This window comes from Nyctereutes procyonoides, unplaced genomic scaffold, assembly GCF_905146905.1.
Source record: "Nyctereutes procyonoides isolate TBG_1078 unplaced genomic scaffold, NYPRO_anot_genome, whole genome shotgun sequence".
NCBI lineage: Eukaryota > Metazoa > Chordata > Mammalia > Carnivora > Canidae > Nyctereutes > Nyctereutes procyonoides.
In genome coordinates this window covers 2,364,415-2,381,474 of record NW_026575020.1, presented here as the reverse complement: position 1 = coordinate 2,381,474, position 17,060 = coordinate 2,364,415, and the positions used below count along the sequence as shown (strand labels likewise).

Genomic DNA, 17,060 nt, shown 5'->3' with positions numbered 1-17,060 from the left:
ACCACTTACCGATACTTGACTTCAGACAAGTCATTCTGTGTTTCTTCACCTCTGAGATGGGGATGATAATAATACCCCACACACACACTCCACACACCAGGCACACGAGGCAGGTTTAAACCAACAGTCCTCTCCCTTTTTCCCCTCCCTGGTTGTCTCCTGTCCTCCATAACTCAGCCTCTGTAATTGCCTTAGAATATAATCCAGCACAGATCCTTTTAGAAAAGCAGGTTTATTGGTCGGGCTGCTCACCAGGACACAGCAACATGACAGGCTCCCCAGAGCCCACAGGAAACTGTACCTGCCCACAACTCAGGCCCCTTCAGCCCATCAGCACCAAGGGACCTTGTCCCACAATCCCCATCCTCCCTCAGCTGAAGCATCTCCAACCATTCAGAAGAGAGAAGGGAACCAAGAAAAGGAGGGCGGAGAAGCAAAGCTTTGTATTATAAAAAAAAAAAAAAAAAAAAAAAAAAAAGTTTGTGTCCCCAGGCTCCCTCCCTCCACCCCTTAAAACAATTAGCTGCAACTCTAAAAAGCAGAGAAGGGAAGATAAAGCAGAGGAGGTGAGGGAGGAGAAGGAAGCCTTCAGTCCTCCTCTTTGGACTGTGCTGTAAGGGAAAGGAAGTTGTCTTTGCTTCTAACAAGCCACCTTTACTGGGGAGGAGCAGGGGGCACTGAAGTGTCCAGCGGAGAACCTGTCAGTGGACTCCTGGACTGGAAGTAGCATCCCTGTCATCCCCGATTCAGGAGAGGAACCCACAAAGGCAAGGAGGTCTTGGCAAGTTTTGCAGCTTTATGATACTAGCGCTAGGGAAGGATCTTAAGAAACTGCCAGGAGTGAGCCAAGGCTGGGTTGGCCCACACACTCTGGGCCATCTCCACTCCAACTCTCAGCTTGGTGGCCTGGCCATTAGCACCTTGGCTCTCTTTCCAGTTGGCCTCCCTCCTAAACTCCCAGATCTCCACAGTCTGATGCTGCCCCCTTCTGGAACCCTCATTTTCTAGACTTGAGAAATGGGCGGCCACAAGGGGCACCATTCAGATCTCAGTGAAGGGAGAGGGGTGAGACTTTCCTCTTTCTTCCCTTTGGATCATTGCTTTCTCACTGTCCACCCTTCTTATTCTGAAAATTGTCCTGCTGTCCTCGGAGAACCCCACTAAGATGGGATTCTTGTCTTGTGTTTCTCACGCTGCTAATGAGGAGACTTCTCCTCTCTTCGCTCATTTCCACTTTCTACTATTTCCCATTCTCCTTCCCAAAGCCATAACCATGTGCTGCTGCTGCAAATGCATAAACAAATTTAAGTGCTCCCTACACCAACCCCTCCCCTTCCCTAGGGCTCTGCTTGGCTACAGCCTTCCCTGTTGGGACCCTTTACCGAGACAACCTGTGCTAGACTCTCATTCCAGGGTCAGGACTCACCCTACCCTCTTCCTCCAACTGCCCCAGGTTCTCCCAAAAGCTGCTTTCAAGTCCTCCCAGTATGGAGCCTCCCAAGTGGGCAAGGGTCCTCTTCAGGATTCACTCTTTCCTTTAATGGTAATTTTGGGTTTGAGGCCTCCAGGAATCAGAAGAGCTCAGTGAGCAGGAATGACAGCAGCTGGGTATGAGTGTGAGGCGGAGGTTGGGGGAAAGGCAGCCTTCCCCAAGGGGAGTTGGGCGGCTATGGAAATGACAGCAACTTCCCTTAAGATCCCTGGCCTGGACGACCAGGACACGGACCACTCTCCTCTCCATTCCACCCAGACTGTGCCCAAACTGGGGTTATCCATGGAGGAGGCTGCCTCCCCCTCCCGTCTTAACAGCTGTAAGACTTGGAGGGGTGCTCCTTGAGGGGCGGTGTTGTCAATTTAGAAATATCTCAGCCCGTGTGGGGCCAAGAGAGAATGCGAAAGAGAAAGTTCCAGAGGGAAAGGCATGGGGGGGGGGCGGGGGGGGCGGGGCAGGGTGGCGCGGCCCCCCAGGCAGAGCCCCGCGTCAGCTCAGTCGCTGTCGCTCTTGTCCACCAGGACGGCATCCGACTCCTCGGTGATCTCCAGCAGCGTGTGCACGTCGGGGCTGCTCCCGCGCAGCAGGTCGGCCGCCTCGCCGCGCTCCGCGTCGCCCTCGTCGTCGTCGGCGCCCACCTCCACCATCTCGGTGGCCTTCAGCACCTCCACCTGGCCCTCGCGGATCTTCTTGACGTGGAAGGTGAAGGGCGGCACCTTGTAGACCGCCGTCTTGGAGCGCGCGTAGACCACGTGGTCGGGCGTGAAGGACTTGCGCAGCTTGTCTCGCGAGGTCTTGAGCTTCTCGCGCCGCTCGGCTGGGACGAGGCGCGTGCCCAGCTTGTTCATGCGCTTCTCGAGCGTGTGGCGCGTCTTCTCCAGGTTCTCCTTGGTCTTGAGGCGGGTCTTCTCCAGGTTTTCGCGGGTGCGCACCTTGGTCTTCTCCATCTTCTCCTTGGAGAAAGCCTTCTTGAAGTCGTCCACGCGCCGCAGGCCGCTGCGCTTGATGCGCTCGGCGCGCGACTCCTCGATGACCTCCTCCACCTCCACCGCCTCGTCGGACGACAGCTCGAGCGCCGCTGCATCCTCCTCCGGCCGCTCGCCCTCTCCCAGCTCATCGCCCTCCTTCTCGGGCAGCGCCTCTGCCTCTTTCAGCGACTTGCCGACGCTCACTTTGGCCGGCAGTTTCACTTCGTCCTAAGGGGAGAGCAGAGCCAAGAGGTGAGGGGCAGGGCGGACGGCTGGGCGGGGACCTGGGGGACACTGAGCCAACCTGGGGCAGGATGGTGGTGATTCTGAGGAGCGCGTGGCAGCTGTGACATCGGCCCAGCTCCTTCGCCGGTGTATCCCCAGAGCCTTGGCACTGAGCTAGACACTGCCTGGGCGCCCAGTGAATGTGTGTTGAATGAATGGTAACTATACAGACAGGGCGAGGCGGGGAACCGAGCTTCTGGTCGCAGTGGCCTGTAGTGGCACTGCGCTTGGGCTAAATATCTCTGAAGCCTCCAAACCTGTTCCACGCCTGCTACATCCATGCATCTCATTTTAAACGACTCCTTGCCCCTCGCGTCCCAGGGAACACAACTTAACTTTGGAAATGGGCAGAGCGCCCTCTGGTGCACTAAGCCGCATATTGCAATAGCCAGGCCAAAATGGAAAGGGATTTGGGAAGGGTTGAGGGGTGGGAGTAGGGGAGTGAGCTCACAGCCAGTGTCAGGGGAACCCCTGGTAGGGTAGCTTGAAGGCACGATAAGGGGAGTGAGTTTCCCAGACTTCAGGTCATTTCAGAACGAGTCGTAGGGAAGGAGAGCTGTGCTGGGGTCCATGCTCCCCGCCCTTGACCTCCTTATACTGATTTGCTGCAGTAGAGGTCATTCCCCACCCCCCAACACATGTGGAAATTGAGAGAGGAAAGAGGAAGAAGCTGGCTGGCAGCTAAGAGCATGTTTTCTCTCCAATATGGACATTTATTCTGGTTCTGACTTCCTAGGCTTGGAATGGAAGGGATGGATCACTTTTTCCATTGTTGGTTTGTTTTGTTTTGTTTTGTTGTTGTTGTTGTTGTTGTTGTTGTTTTACCCCCTGGACGGGAGCTCAAGAGCCAGGAATGGGGTCATGGTCCCAGATTCCCTGAGATCTGGGGCTCAGAGCCATTTATTTCCCTCTGCCCCTAGGAATACCTAGCACCAGCCTTGGTTTCCATTCTGGGAAGATTTTCCAAGATCCTGAGTCTGAGCCAACATTTCAGAATCTCAGGATTACCCCCCCCCCAAAAAGGTAGGGGAGGCTGAGCACAGAAAGGGAAAGGGGGCACATCCAAGAACATAAACATAAACCCAGATCTCTTTGGCCCAGACTCTTTTTAGGGACTTCACGTGAAGGAATGAGAGACTGTAGTTTTTTGAAGGGTTTTCTGAAGATTGTTTCCCAGAATTGTAAAAAAATAATAATAAAAATAAAATCCCGTCTGAGAAAAATGAGGCAACATGAATCGATCCCTCATAAACACACACACACACACACACACACACACACACACACACACACCACTTGGTATCTCAGCACCACCTGCTACAGAAATCTCCCCCCCAGCCCCCAACCTCTTTCCTCTTCCCTCCCATCTACATCCCCCCAGTTTCCTGGTTTACACTGAAAACTAGGAACACCCTCTCCCAACTTCCTTCCCTCCCTCTCAATAGCATTAGCAAGGACAAAGACAGAATGCTGGTTCCACCCCTTCTCCCAAATTGGGCACCAGCACTGCTGGGGATCAAGCTACCTCAAGCTCTCATTACTCAACTACACCTCCCAGCAGGCGAGGTGATCTGGGCTCAGGGCATGCTGGGACTTGTAGTCTCCACCTGCCATAGCTGGCTTAGTACTATCATTCTGTCCATCCCTCTGCCTCTTATCAAGCATAGAGGCACTGAAGGGGTATTTTCCTTGTTCTAGGTGTAATAGAGTTCCAACCTCTCCTTATTTATTCATGAGAGATACAGAGAGGCAGAGACACAGGGAGAGGGAGAAGTAGGCTCCTGCAGGGAGCCTGATAGGGGACTCCATCCTGGGTCTCCAGGATCACACCCTGGGCAGACGCTAAACCGCTGAGCCACCCAGTCATCTAACCTCTCTTAACATTCCTTCTGATTTCCAGTTGTACTCTTTGGGTTTCCTTTTTACAGTCACTTCTCTCTGCCTGCTACTTGAGTCCTCTCTCCTACACACCATTTTAGGACTCTCCATGATCTAAACTCTGCTACCTCTTCATCCCTCTTCACCCATAATTTGCCTGCACCTCCAGTATCAAAAAAAATTCCAGTTCTAATCTCTCCTTCACAGCCTGATTTTTTTTATTTATTTTTATTTTTTGTGCCTGATTTTTTTTTAAATTTTATTTATCTATTCATGAGAGACAGAAAGAGAGAGAGACAGAGACACAAGCAGAGGGAGAAGCAGGCTCCACGCAAGGAGCCCGGGATTCTGGGATCATGCCCTGAGCTGAAGGCAGATGCTCAGCCACCCAGGAGTCCCAGCAACCTCTCCGATTAAAACCCCACACATGCTCCACCAAAGGGTAGTGGAAAACCCCTCCTTTCACTAAACTCAGACAATGTAGATGAGCTAGGGAAAGGATTAGGGTGATGGGCAGGGAATAGTCAGGAAACAGTCCCAGCTGCTGGAAAACAAATTGACATTGTCTCCCTGCCCCACCCCCAGCATCCCTGATACCCCATCCCACCCCCACCCTTGCCCTACCCCACCCCCTAAAGGCTGAGCTGACTGGTTTTCCTGGCCCCTGGCTTCCTAGATTAAAGGTGTTTGCCAAAAAATTAAAATTAAAATTAAAAAAAATAAAGGTGTTTGCCAGCTGAGCTTGAAAGTGAACAGGGCTAGAGACGGAGTTGCAGACCTCTTATAGCCAATCCCATCTTCTTAGTTCCTGATGAAAGTTCTCAAATACAACATCAGGGAGCAATCCCAGTGAAGGGAGGTTTATTATTTTTTTTAAGATTTTATTTATTTATTCATTGGTGGGGGAGGCAGGCAGAGACATAGGCCAAGGGAGAATCAGGCTCCCTATAGGGAGCCCGATGTGGGACTTGATCCCAGGGTCCCAGGATCACGCCCTGAGCCAAAGGCAGACTCTCAACCGCTGAGCCACCCAGGGGCCCCTGAAGGGAGGTTTATTCCTGGATTTGAAGGTGTCTCTCCCACTCCAGAAAGGTATATGGAAATATAATAACCCCATTCATTGTAGGTTTCCCCCAGAGTGATGGCTTAACACCAGAGGAGCTGCCTTGGTGGAAGGTCAGGGGATGGGGGAAGAAATAACTTGACCTAAGTCCCTGGATAGTGTCCCGTCGACTGGCTCTGCAGAGGGTATACCACTATGACTAGCTTTTCGCCTTCATTAATGGATTTTCTCTTTTCTCCCCGTTTCCAAGCCAGGTTTCCCCTATGACTCACAGGCTCGGAGTGCTGTTTTGGGCCTACCCCATCTGCCTGTTGCTACAACAACCACCAACACAATTCCAAAGCGCCTCCCTCCACCCTGGGCGCAATGGCCAGGCACCCTTGTCCCACCCCTACTGCCCTGGCAGAGCTCCTGCACCAAAGGAGGGGCTTCCGGGAGTGGAAAGGAGGGAGGGCTCTGCTTGTTCTGTTTTCACGTTTTTATTAAACAAAACCACCACTCCCAGCAGGCTTGGTTTCCAGAGTTACCTTTAATGACCGGGTCTGAGCAAAAGCATGCACAGTTTCCCCTGCCCCCCACCAAGCACACACAGCTCTCCGACCCAGGAAGGCACCAGTCCAAGATGAGTCTCAGGAGCCCCAGGGAGGCTTCCCACCCCTTCCACTCCACTGCCCAACCCTGCATATACACTGACGATCCTCTGGCTTAGGAAGATTTTAATATGATTATAATGTAATGGAGCACCTACTATGTGCCTAGTCCTTGGCCAGGCACTTCACGTTTGTCAGGGAGAAGGGACAATGTCATATAACTATAAGTAGCCTTTCTTTCCTTTCCTTTTTTTTTTTTTAATCTTTTTGGGTTTTTTTTAAAGGATTTTTAAAAAAAGAGAGAACAAGAGAGAGCATGAGTTAGGGGAGAGGCAGAGGGAGAGGCAGACTCCCTGCCAAGCAGGGAGCCTGGGGCTCCATCCCAGGATCCTGGAATCATGACTTGAGCTGAAAGTAGATGCTTAACCGAATGAGCCACCCCGGTGCCCTAATCTTTTTTTTCTTTTTAAAGAAAGTTCTGTACCCAGTATGGGGCTCAAACTCATGACCCCAAGATCAAGAGTCACATCCTCTACAGACTGAGCCAGCCAGGTGCCCCGGGAGCCTCTCTTGCCTTAGAGCTCTGTCCCCAACTACTGCCTGCAAATAACCAGAGAAGTCTTTGGAGAAGGCGTTCAGAGACCCCGGATCTGCTCAGAAAGTAAGTGAGAAGAGGGTGCAAGACTTGGGGAGAGGTAGAAAAGAGGGAAAGTTGTAAAAACTCAGGATTGTTACTTTAGATTCCCAAGACAAGGGGTGAGAGACACCAAAGGCAGAGGGTCCTTTCTGCTGGAGCAGGATTCTCCATAGGGGTAATGTTGCCCCCAAGAGGGTAGAAAATTATTTTTGAGGAGAGGAAATTTTAGATATTGCAATAGCTTGTAGTGTTCAAAGAGTTCCAGTACATACACAGATATATAGTTATCTGTAGTGTTAAATTTTCATGGAGGAGCGGACAGTTAGGGAAAAAAATGTCTAAAACTCCTTAGACGGATGATTTTGGAAAAAAAGAAAAAAAAAAGTTGAGGAAACCTTTTTGTGCTATAGGGAAGCCAGAGGATCCAAGCCAGACCCAGCTAAAATATCCCCCCTTCTGGCCTCTCTGAGTTGGCAGCTTTTGGGTGCCCCGCCCAAGGCAGGATCTGGCAAACATAAGGGATCCCTTTGCAAAACATTTTCTAAAAAAAAAAAAGAAAAAATAAGTGTAAATGTTTTCCTCAGCCACAGAGAGGAGGTGGACAGGGCATAGAACAGACCCCAGGCAGGCCTGGGCCTTATGAGGGCCCTCTCCAAAGAAGCTTTGAGCCAAACTGGCCTGTCCCTGAGGAGTCAGAAGGGGAACAGGAAGGAGAATCAGATGCCATGGCACAGTTTCATGCAATTTCATGCAGGGCAGCACTGGGTGAAGCTCCAGTATGGTGTTTGCTGTGTCTACTATTAAGACAGAAACTGAGAGGTAAGGGAGGGCCCCATCCCTTTACCTCCCACCCCATTGCACACACCACATTCCCCTGAACTCTGCATAATGCGAGAGTGTTTTCACAATACCCACCACCCACTGGAGGCTTCATAGAGGCCTGCCATCCCGACACTGACCACCACTAAGGAGTGAGCTGATGGTGGACTGGAGTAACACCCCATATCCCCAACCGCATGTCACCCAGGAGACCCTAAGTGCCCCCACCAGCCATCGGCTCCTCTGGGGTGGGCAGAGGCACAGGCTCTGGGTAATAGGGCAGTGTCCTAGGCGGCTGGTCAAAGAGTGGGAGCTCAGGCACTGTCTCAGGCTTCAGGTCAAAGGGCTCAGTCTCAGGCAGAAGGTCAAATGGCACGATCTTGGGTGTGGCCAGGTCAGAGGGTGCTTTCAGCTTCTTCTTGGGCTAAGATGAGGAAAAGGGGTTTAAATGGGGCTTGAGATGGGGGCGGATGGAGTTGAGAGAAAGAGGACTTTAGTGGGCATGCAGAATTGAAGTTGGTAAGTAGGGGGAAGGGAATATGGAAGGTATTAGGCTAGAAAGGAACCATATTTTAAATGCTTCATCAAGAAGGCCCTGAAAGTGGGACAAACCCAAGCCCATGTTTAATAAAAAATTTATTTTTAAAAAGATTTTATTTATTTATTCATAGACACAGAGAGAGAGAGAGACAGAGGGAGAAGCAGGCTCCATGCAGGGAACCTGACGTGGGACTCGATCCCGGGACTCCAGGATCACACCCCGGGCTGTAGGCGGCACCAAACCACTGTGCCACCGGGGCTGCCCTTAATAAACAATTTAAACAGAGCCCCCACTCTTCCTCTAGAATCTTCCCCACTCCCATCCTTAGCTTCCTGCCTTCTATCCCTACCTAGGTGTGGTTGTGGGATAATGCTATTGAGGGCTGGAGTGAGGGAGTAAGAGGCTGCTGGGATGGAGAAGGAACTCTCTAAGAGGTCAGTTATTGACTCTAGCTGGGGAGGCTTTCATGAATGAAAAAGAAGGCAAGTAGACGAACAACTCCACTTTCTTCAGAGTCCTATGCTGCTGATCCCATTTCTGGTTATTTCCCTGGGGCAGGGTGGGCACTGGGTGCTGCCCTGGATAAGAAGAGGAAGAGGCATAGAAGAGTGACATCCTGGCTGTTTCCCTTTGGCCATGTCCCCACCTCTTGCCTCCCTTGCCACCCCTCCCCCTCCCCATGCCTGGGATAAAGGACTCCAAGATGCAGAGAGAAATCAGGAACAAAAACCAAGCTTTTTTTATGACAGGTGGGCATGCATCCTGGAAGACCTAGTGGTAGTTCCCATTTTCCCTCTTAAGGGGCTGAGCTGCCACTTTTGCTTTGGACCATCATGAGAAGTCAGGGAGAGGGACGGTTAGGGGCACTACCAGATTCCAGTGACACAGTGTTGGGGAAAGGCCAACATAGCAGGTGCCAACCTGCCCTGTGGAGTACAAGGAGCAGGAGGAAGTGGCAGGGAGGTCAAGGAGAAAGCCAACTGGTCCTCTCATAGCCAGATGCAGAGTCCATGCCAGGGGGTACCCATACTGGCCAGGGAGCTCCATGCCTTACCTTCTATACTGCTCCTCTCCCGCTGTCATTGGCGAGTGTCATTGGTCATTGGCTCTGTTTCAGCACTAGGAGGCTGAGTAGCTAATGGCCACCAATCTTAGCCACTCTTAGCAATCTTGATTGCAGCTGCACATGTACACACATACACATAGCAGCCTGAGTGCAGGGACCCTGCAGCTGTCTCCCTTGGAGGATGAAGGATACAGAACTAACCCTCTGTTAGAATAACCTCCACTCTGATTTATAATATATTTTTTAAGGATTTTATTTATTTATTCATCAGAGACAGAGGCAGAGACACAGGCAGAAGGAGAAGCAGGCTCCATGCAGGGAGCCCAACATGGGACTCCATCCCCAGTCTCCAGGATCACGCCCTGGGCCGAAGGCAGACGCTAAACCGCTGAGCCACCCGGACTGCCAATCCACCCTGATTTCTGCTGCAGAGCCCAGGAATGGAAGGAGGAAGGAGGAAGTGGGCAGAGAATATAGCAGAAGAAGGGGTACCACCTGGATTCTGGCCCCACCTTTGACCCCCACTAACTTCAGTGACTAGGCAGGTTAACTTCCCCTCCCTGGACCTTTACTTCCCCAGCTACAGAATGAAGAAGCTGAAGTTGATTATCTATGAAGCATCTTCCAGCTCAAAAAGTCTATAATGGCAGAATAATGAAATATTCACAAAGGTATGCTTCAATAAAATGGAACAAACCACTACTCATCACTGAGGCTGGTTGCCTAGCAACAATGTCCTCTCACTTCTATCAGTTGCTTACTCTGTGCCATTGCATCCCTTTTTTATTTTGACTTTTACAATAGTCAGACTTTATATATATATATATATATATATAAAATCAGACGGAGGAGTACTATTTCCTTTGGTTTTAGGATTACCCCTAAAAATACCCTCCCTGCTTTGGATCCAGTGACCAGAAAAACTTCAGCTTTTTGGAGGAAGCACTCTTTCCATGGCCACTAGTCTTAGCGGGTGAGAGAGACAAGAGCCCCACATTGGGGTATTTGGGGACAAAAGTTTGGAGTTCTTCCTAACAAAAGAGCCCTGATTTGCCTTAAATCCAGGAAAGAGCTATATGGGTTAGGTTAGGATTTGGGGAGGAAAAGCCAGCACGCCCTCATTCCAGCCTTGTTGCCCTCACTTTTAAAGCCTCCGAGCTCTTAATCCCTTAAATGCTTCCTGGTCCTATCCTCAGGCACTTGGAACAGGTCTGATGGGTCCCCTCAAAACTGCTCCAAAAATGTTTATTTCCATTTTATCCCCCTTTTCTGCATTCTAAAAGTACACTGATAATTTCTAAATCGTTGGATGGAATGCCAAACTGCTAGTTTTTGTTAGGGAGATACGGAAATGCCAGACGACAGTAATTACTCAGAAGTGGGTTCAAGGTAAGGGCTCTGATATCCTGGGGTAGGAGGTACTGAATTTCATGGGGGGGTAGGGTAGGGGACCAAAGGCAACCTTAACCTATGAAATCATTATGTCTAGCAGTTCCTTGAATATGATGTGAGGCCACAGAAGGGATTCTCTCCTTTATCCTCCCCCACCAATGACCTGATCCCACAGCTGGGGCCTTCCTGGCCTTTCGTTCTCCCCTTACCCCACCCCCACTGCCACATCATCACTTCCCACATCTGCAGTGGGGAATACAGTATCCTCTCCCCTGTTCCCATTCTAGAGAACAAACACTCTCCCAGGAGGCCTTTCTCCAAATCTCTCTCTCTCTTTCTGCCTGGCCACCCAAGCATCCTACTTCTCAGCCTGACATAAATGCTGCCGCCCCCAATCTTCCCTATTAGGTCTGCCAAGGCACAGAGCTATTTTTACCTCCTTCTCTTCCCAGGCCTGTAGACCTCAGAGAGGAGCAGCCTCTGCTTTTCCTTTAGCAGCTGATTACCCCCCACGCCCTTGTCCCCTACCTGGACATCTGTTCTGCAGCTCAGGGAAGCGGTACTTCCCTAAGCCCTGTCCCTGTTCCTGGAATCTTTTCCTTACCTCTGAGCTCCTCTCCAGGTTGGAACCATGTTACTTCTTAGTTATTTGCCCTGTGGTTTAGGGGCTCAGGGTCCCCAGTTTGAGCCATTCTTTCTAACCTTCTGCCTCCCACTGGCCCTGGTTGAGTGCAGACGCTGTCAAAGCCACCCTGTGATTCAACCTCCTACCCTACTCCCACAGACACATGATATACAGATCTCTACTGGTTGCTGAGAGGGAGTAACAGATGCCCCTGGCCTCTGCACATGAGTTTTTCTTCCTCGATACCCGTCCTTCTCTCAGCATCTCCACCTTTGACATAGGTTTGCCTCAAGGCAGAGAACTTTCCCATGTTCTACAGTCTGGGATACTTAGTTTTTCTTTTAATATTTTATTTATTTATTCACGAGAAACAGAGAGGCAGAGACACGGGTAGAGGGAGAAGCCGGCTCCATGCAGGGAGCCCGACGTTGGACTCGATTCCAGGTCTCCAGGATCAGGCCCTGGGCCGAAGGCAGCGCTAAACCGCTGAGCCACCTGGGCTGCCCTCGTCTGGGATATTTAGAGTGGGGACGGCAATGTATCCAAGCCCTTCAGGGCAACCCTATAATACACCAGGCTGTGGAGAAAATAGCTGGCTGGCTGTCCCAGACCCCTGCATGGTGGTCTGCCCTCAGTGACACCCCCCCACACACACACCAGTGCTAATCATCTCTTTTTAAAATCTCTCTTGGGCAGCCCAGTGGCTCAGCGGCTTAGCGGCACCTTCAGCCCAGGGTGTGATCCGGGAGACCCGGGATCGAGTCCCACGTCAGGCTCCCTGCATGGAGCCTGCTTCTCCCTCTCTGCCTGTGTCTCTGCCTCTCTGTGTGTCTCGTGAATAAATAAATAAAATCTTAAAAAAAAAAAAAAAAACAACTCTCTCACACACACTCCTCCAAGCAGTTAGATTAAGGGGAAACAACTCTAGACATTTTCTACCAGAGTAATGTGGGTGGGTGGGTAGGTGAGCTCCTTGAGCCACATGGGTGGAGTCCCTGGGCATTGGAGGGAGGGGGAGAGCACCACTTCTGTCTCTCCCATCACCATCTTCTCAGATGGGTACAAGTTTACCCATCCCCCTCTGTCTACTATTCCGAAACACTTGTCCTAATCTGCATATCTCTGAGCTCCTCCTATGGAGACCCAGCCAAGGACCTCAACGTATCGCAGATCTACCCAGAACCCAGTCTGACCAGGCCCTGGTGCGGTCAGGAAAACCACAGCTCCCTATAGGTTTTCTCATGTAGAGGGTGTGGGAAATCTAGCCTTCCTTTTCTTTCCACTCCCTTCTGTAGGGAGAGGAAGGGGCAGAGGGAGCATAGACTAACTCCTTCACTACCGTGATCTCACCTCCTTTGGGTGGGAACCTCAGCCTGGCCTGTGGGAAGCCCAGAGAAGCAGAAGCTGGGCACATATACCTACCTGATTAAAGATCAGCAGGCCCTCAGCTCAGAACCACTTCTAAGGGATTGGAGAGGGGGGTGGAGAGGGCCAGCAACACTGCGATTTCCATGTTTATTTGGGGTTATGATACAAAAATGGCATTTTTACCCAGGCGGGCAGAACGGGGAGAGGTGCAAAGGAAGCAACAAGCGACCTGGGCGGAGCCTGGGGCGCGCCAGCCTCCTCCCGCCTGTCCGCCTGCTGCTCTGCGGTCCCGCAGGCCAGCAGGGTGATTCTCGGCGCCTAGATCGCCGGACTCGCCAGGGTTGCCCACTCTGCTCCACCAGCCCCTCTTGCACTCCTCATGTCGTTCCCCACTCCCTCCTCACCACCCGCGCCCCTACTTTCATCTTGCAGAAAGGGTTCGGGACCGCTGCGCTGCCGGCGTCCCCAAGATCCTGAAAGTGCCCAGAGGCCAGGGGCAGATCGCAGCGAGGGGACGCGGGGGCAGCCGAGGCCCTCGCGGGTCCGGGGGCGTGGGCTGGCGGTCGCGTCCCTCGCCTGGCGCAGCCCCCGCGGGTGCGTGCCTGAGCCCTGAATCACCCGCTATATCGGGCGGGCAGCGCCGGAGGCCCCAAACCTCGGCCGCGCCGCCAGTGTCCGCTTACAGCGGGCCCACCGGCCGCCAGGGACCCTGGTTTTCCCCCAGACCCCTGGCAAGTAAGAAGACTTCACAGAGCCGAGTTGGGAAAGGTCTGCGAGGGGAAGCGTCCCCGAGCCCTGCCTCCTAACTCTTGCGAGTTTGTCATCAGGTGGAGGGGGCTCAGTGAGAAGGCGTGGGGTGCGCAGCGCGCCCCTCTGCGCGCTCCAGGAATCCGCCGCCCACTCCGCCCCACCCCACCCCGCCCCACCCCACTCCGCCCCACCGCACCCCACCCCACTCCAGCTGCGCGCGCCGGGAGGAGGGTGGGTCCCCCGAGCCACGCCAGGCTGGCGGGAGCGCCGCACAGCGGGCAGGTCCCCCCACCCCAAGCCCCGGAGACCGCGGGCCGGGCGCGGTCCGCCCCTCCAGCTCACCTGGTAGATCATGACTTTAAAGTTGCGGCGCCGCAGCAGCTCGGCCTCATTGACCTCCAGCTTCTTGATCTGGCCGGCCTGGCGCTCCAGGCTGCCGCGCACAGTCTTCACGTTGACGCTGACCTTGCGCACCTTCTCCAGCAACTTGCTCACGGTGTTGCTCGTGGTGGCGTGTGCCTTGCCCAGCTTGCTTAGCTCGCCCTGGATGCTCTGCACCGCACCTTCCATCTCCGCCTGCCGTTCCTCCAGCTGGGCTTGAGTCAGCTGGATCTGGTCGACGGCGCCGATGATTTTGTCCAGAAGGCTCAGCACCAGCACGCCGTTCACCTGGTCCGACTTGATCAGCTCCTCAGAGCCGGCCCCTGACGGCTCCTCCGCCGCTGGCTCCCCCATGGGGGAGGACCCCGGGTCCCCGACTTCGGGGTACCCGGGAAGTGGCTGCTCGATGATATGGAGCTGGGTGTCCTCCATGGCTAGCCGGAGCCGTGCGGGGCCGGCCGGGTGGAGCTGGAGCCCAGGAGAGGAGGAAGAACGCGAGGGGGGGAAGCGAGAAAGAGCGGAGAGCCGAGGAAACTCGAGCCACGTCCGTGCGCACCGGGACGGTGGCCAGAACTGTGGGGCGGGGAATCGGTGAGCTCCCCGGCTCCCGGGCCAAACCCCGGAATCTCATTGCCTATTGGCTGGCCCCACCCCAGAAAGGGAGGGACCGGGGCAGAAGGGGAGACCGATGATGAGGAAGGGGGGCAACTGAGGGGGACCCAAGAGCCGAGCGCCCCACCCTTTCCAGGATAGTTGGAATAGTTGGAGCGGGAGACTAGGGCTGCCAGTGGAGGCTGCCAGTGGAGGCCGCGCAGCGGGACTGGGGCGGAGGAATGTGAGCCGGGAAAGGGAAACAGGTCCTAGAGTGGGGCTTTTTCCCTCCCGCTTTTTTTTTGCTCACCCACAAACCCGCCTAAGCCTTTAAAGTTCTAGAACGGGGTGTCAAGTAGAACATGAGATCCTAAAATCATATGCAAAACACTGCATTTGCCTGTATTTGAGAGGGGAAAAAATCCATGGCTTCCACAGTCTTTTTCGAAGGGACGTCTACCTCCCCCACAGCCAAGTTACTAACCACTGTTCCAGAAAGCTTGAAGGGTTCTGGGGTACCCAGCTGCCTGAGGCAGTAGAATATGTGATTCTTGATCTTGGGGTTGTGAGTTCAAGCCCCACCTTAGGTGCAGAAATTCTTTAAAAGTAAAATCTTTTTAAAAGATTTTTATTTATTTATTTGAAAAAGAGAGGGAGAGGGAGAGAGCTCATAAGAGGGGTGGAGAGGCTGAGGGAAGGAGAGAGCAGACTCTCACAGAGCAGGGAGACTGTTCTGGGCTGGGTCTCCATGCCAGTCTCCATGTGGGGCTGATCCCAAGACCCAGGAATCATTGACTGAGCCAAAGGCAGATGCTTAACCAACTGAGCTACCCAGGCACCCCGTAAAAATAAAATATTTTGGGATCCCTGGGTGGCTCAGCAGTTTAGCACCTGCCTTCCGCCCAGGGTGTGATCCTGGAGTCCCAGGACTGAATCCCATGTCGGGCTCCCTGTGTGGAGCCTGCTTCTCCCTCTGCCCGTGTCTCTGCCTCTCTCTCTCTTTCTCTATGTCTATCATGAATAAATAAATAAAATCTTTAAAAAAAGAAGCTCTATAATTAAAAAAATAAAAAATAATAATAAAATATTGTTTAAACTGCTTGAGGGGTTGTTTGGGGAAGGGAGAAATTAGATTTAGGATCAGAGTGGTAGTGAGGGACTGCAAAGCTCCTGTAGATTCCTTTTAGAATTATACTAAGAGTAGGATTAAGTTGGACAATAAAATAGAAAGTAAAACCCGTTACAACCACTTCTCACGTCTCTCTAAAAATTACCTTTCCAGGGCAGCCTGGGTGGCTCAGCGGTTTAGCGCCTGCCTTCAGCCCAGGTCGTGATCCTGGAGACCCGGGATCGAGTCCCACATTGGGCAACCTGCACAGAGCCTGCTTCTCCCTCTGCCTGTGTCTCTGCCTCTCTGTGTGTGTGTCTCTCTGTGTGTGTCTCAAAGATAAATAAATAAAATCTTTAAAAAAAAATTACCTTTCCTTGTTTCCCTTGCCAGAGAGGCCTAGGTCACACTAACTTCACAGAGCAGGACCTAGGAGTGCATCTAAGTGCATCTATCTCTGTGATCCCAGAGACTGGCCCTTGGCAATGAGAGAGGTCATCAAATCCCACCTCCTCACTTGACAGACAGAAACAAGAGGCTCTAGAGAGGGCAAGTGACTTGCCAGAAGTACCCACAGGTTAGCCTTGGCTTGGTGCTCAGATCAAGTCCCTATATACCTCTCTTGCTCTTTCTACCTTAACTCTGAGACAGGGATAGGCAGACATGGCCACCCACCCATACTGGTTTTGAGTATTCCAGCCTGAGGATTAAATACAGACATATTTTCAACTGTGATGAGTATCAAGGACCAGAATGAAGGAGGACCCTTGACTCCAAAGTCTAGAGAAAAAGAGGCTGCCTATGCTTCCCCATTTCGCTCTCCAGCACAACACTGGAGCTATGAGTTCCCTGGAGTGGCACCAGCCCTCTTTCCCCCAGAAAAGCTGCAAACCTTTTCCCTGGTTAGGAAACCAAGCTTGGGTTTCCCCAGCTGGATAGATGATGGTCTTGGCAAAAGGTCATTTCTAGTCTGGCATGCATTACCATTAGGAAAAATGAAAAACTGCCCAGTGGGGGACCCAGGCCCCAACAATCCATTCAGAGAACCAAGCAAGAATGGAGCTAAAGAGCTCAGTATCTGGGACAGTCTGGGATAACCCCAATGAGTAGCATATATATATATATATATATATATATATATATATATATATATATATATGTTAGAACTGACAGATTACCAATTTATTTTAGAATTTAAGAAAAAATATAGCAGTTTAAGTTACTTCTGTTGAGGATTGATAAGACTTCTAAAAAAAAAAGAGTGACAGTAGCCTTACTAGCTCTTTTATAAGGTTCTTATTTATTTAAGCAATCTCTACACCTCATGTGGGACTCAAACTCATGACCTTGAGATCAAGAGTTGCATGCTTTTTGAAATCAGCCAGCCTGAAGTAAAAGGAAAAAAAAATTTACATTTTAAAATTGGTTATTGTTTTCACAGGTGACACACAAGATACAGATTGTGAACAGGACATAGAGAAGTAGAATGAAAAGAACTTTTCCTTT

At 51.9% G+C, this 17,060-nt stretch overlaps 1 protein-coding gene across 1 annotated transcript; it reads right to left on the bottom strand.

The window, feature by feature from the left end:
• Positions 1 to 213: 213 nt before the first annotated feature.
• On the bottom strand, positions 214 to 14,419 carry CAVIN1 (caveolae associated protein 1). The gene is made up of 2 exons (XM_055332862.1): positions 13,817 to 14,419; positions 214 to 2,688 (listed from the first exon to the last, which is right to left on the bottom strand). Exons 1-2 carry the CDS (start codon positions 14,285 to 14,287, stop codon positions 1,987 to 1,989), a joined length of 1,173 nt encoding a protein of 390 aa, XP_055188837.1. The 5' UTR covers positions 14,288 to 14,419; the 3' UTR covers positions 214 to 1,986.
• Between the last annotated feature and the right edge of the window lie 2,641 nt (positions 14,420 to 17,060).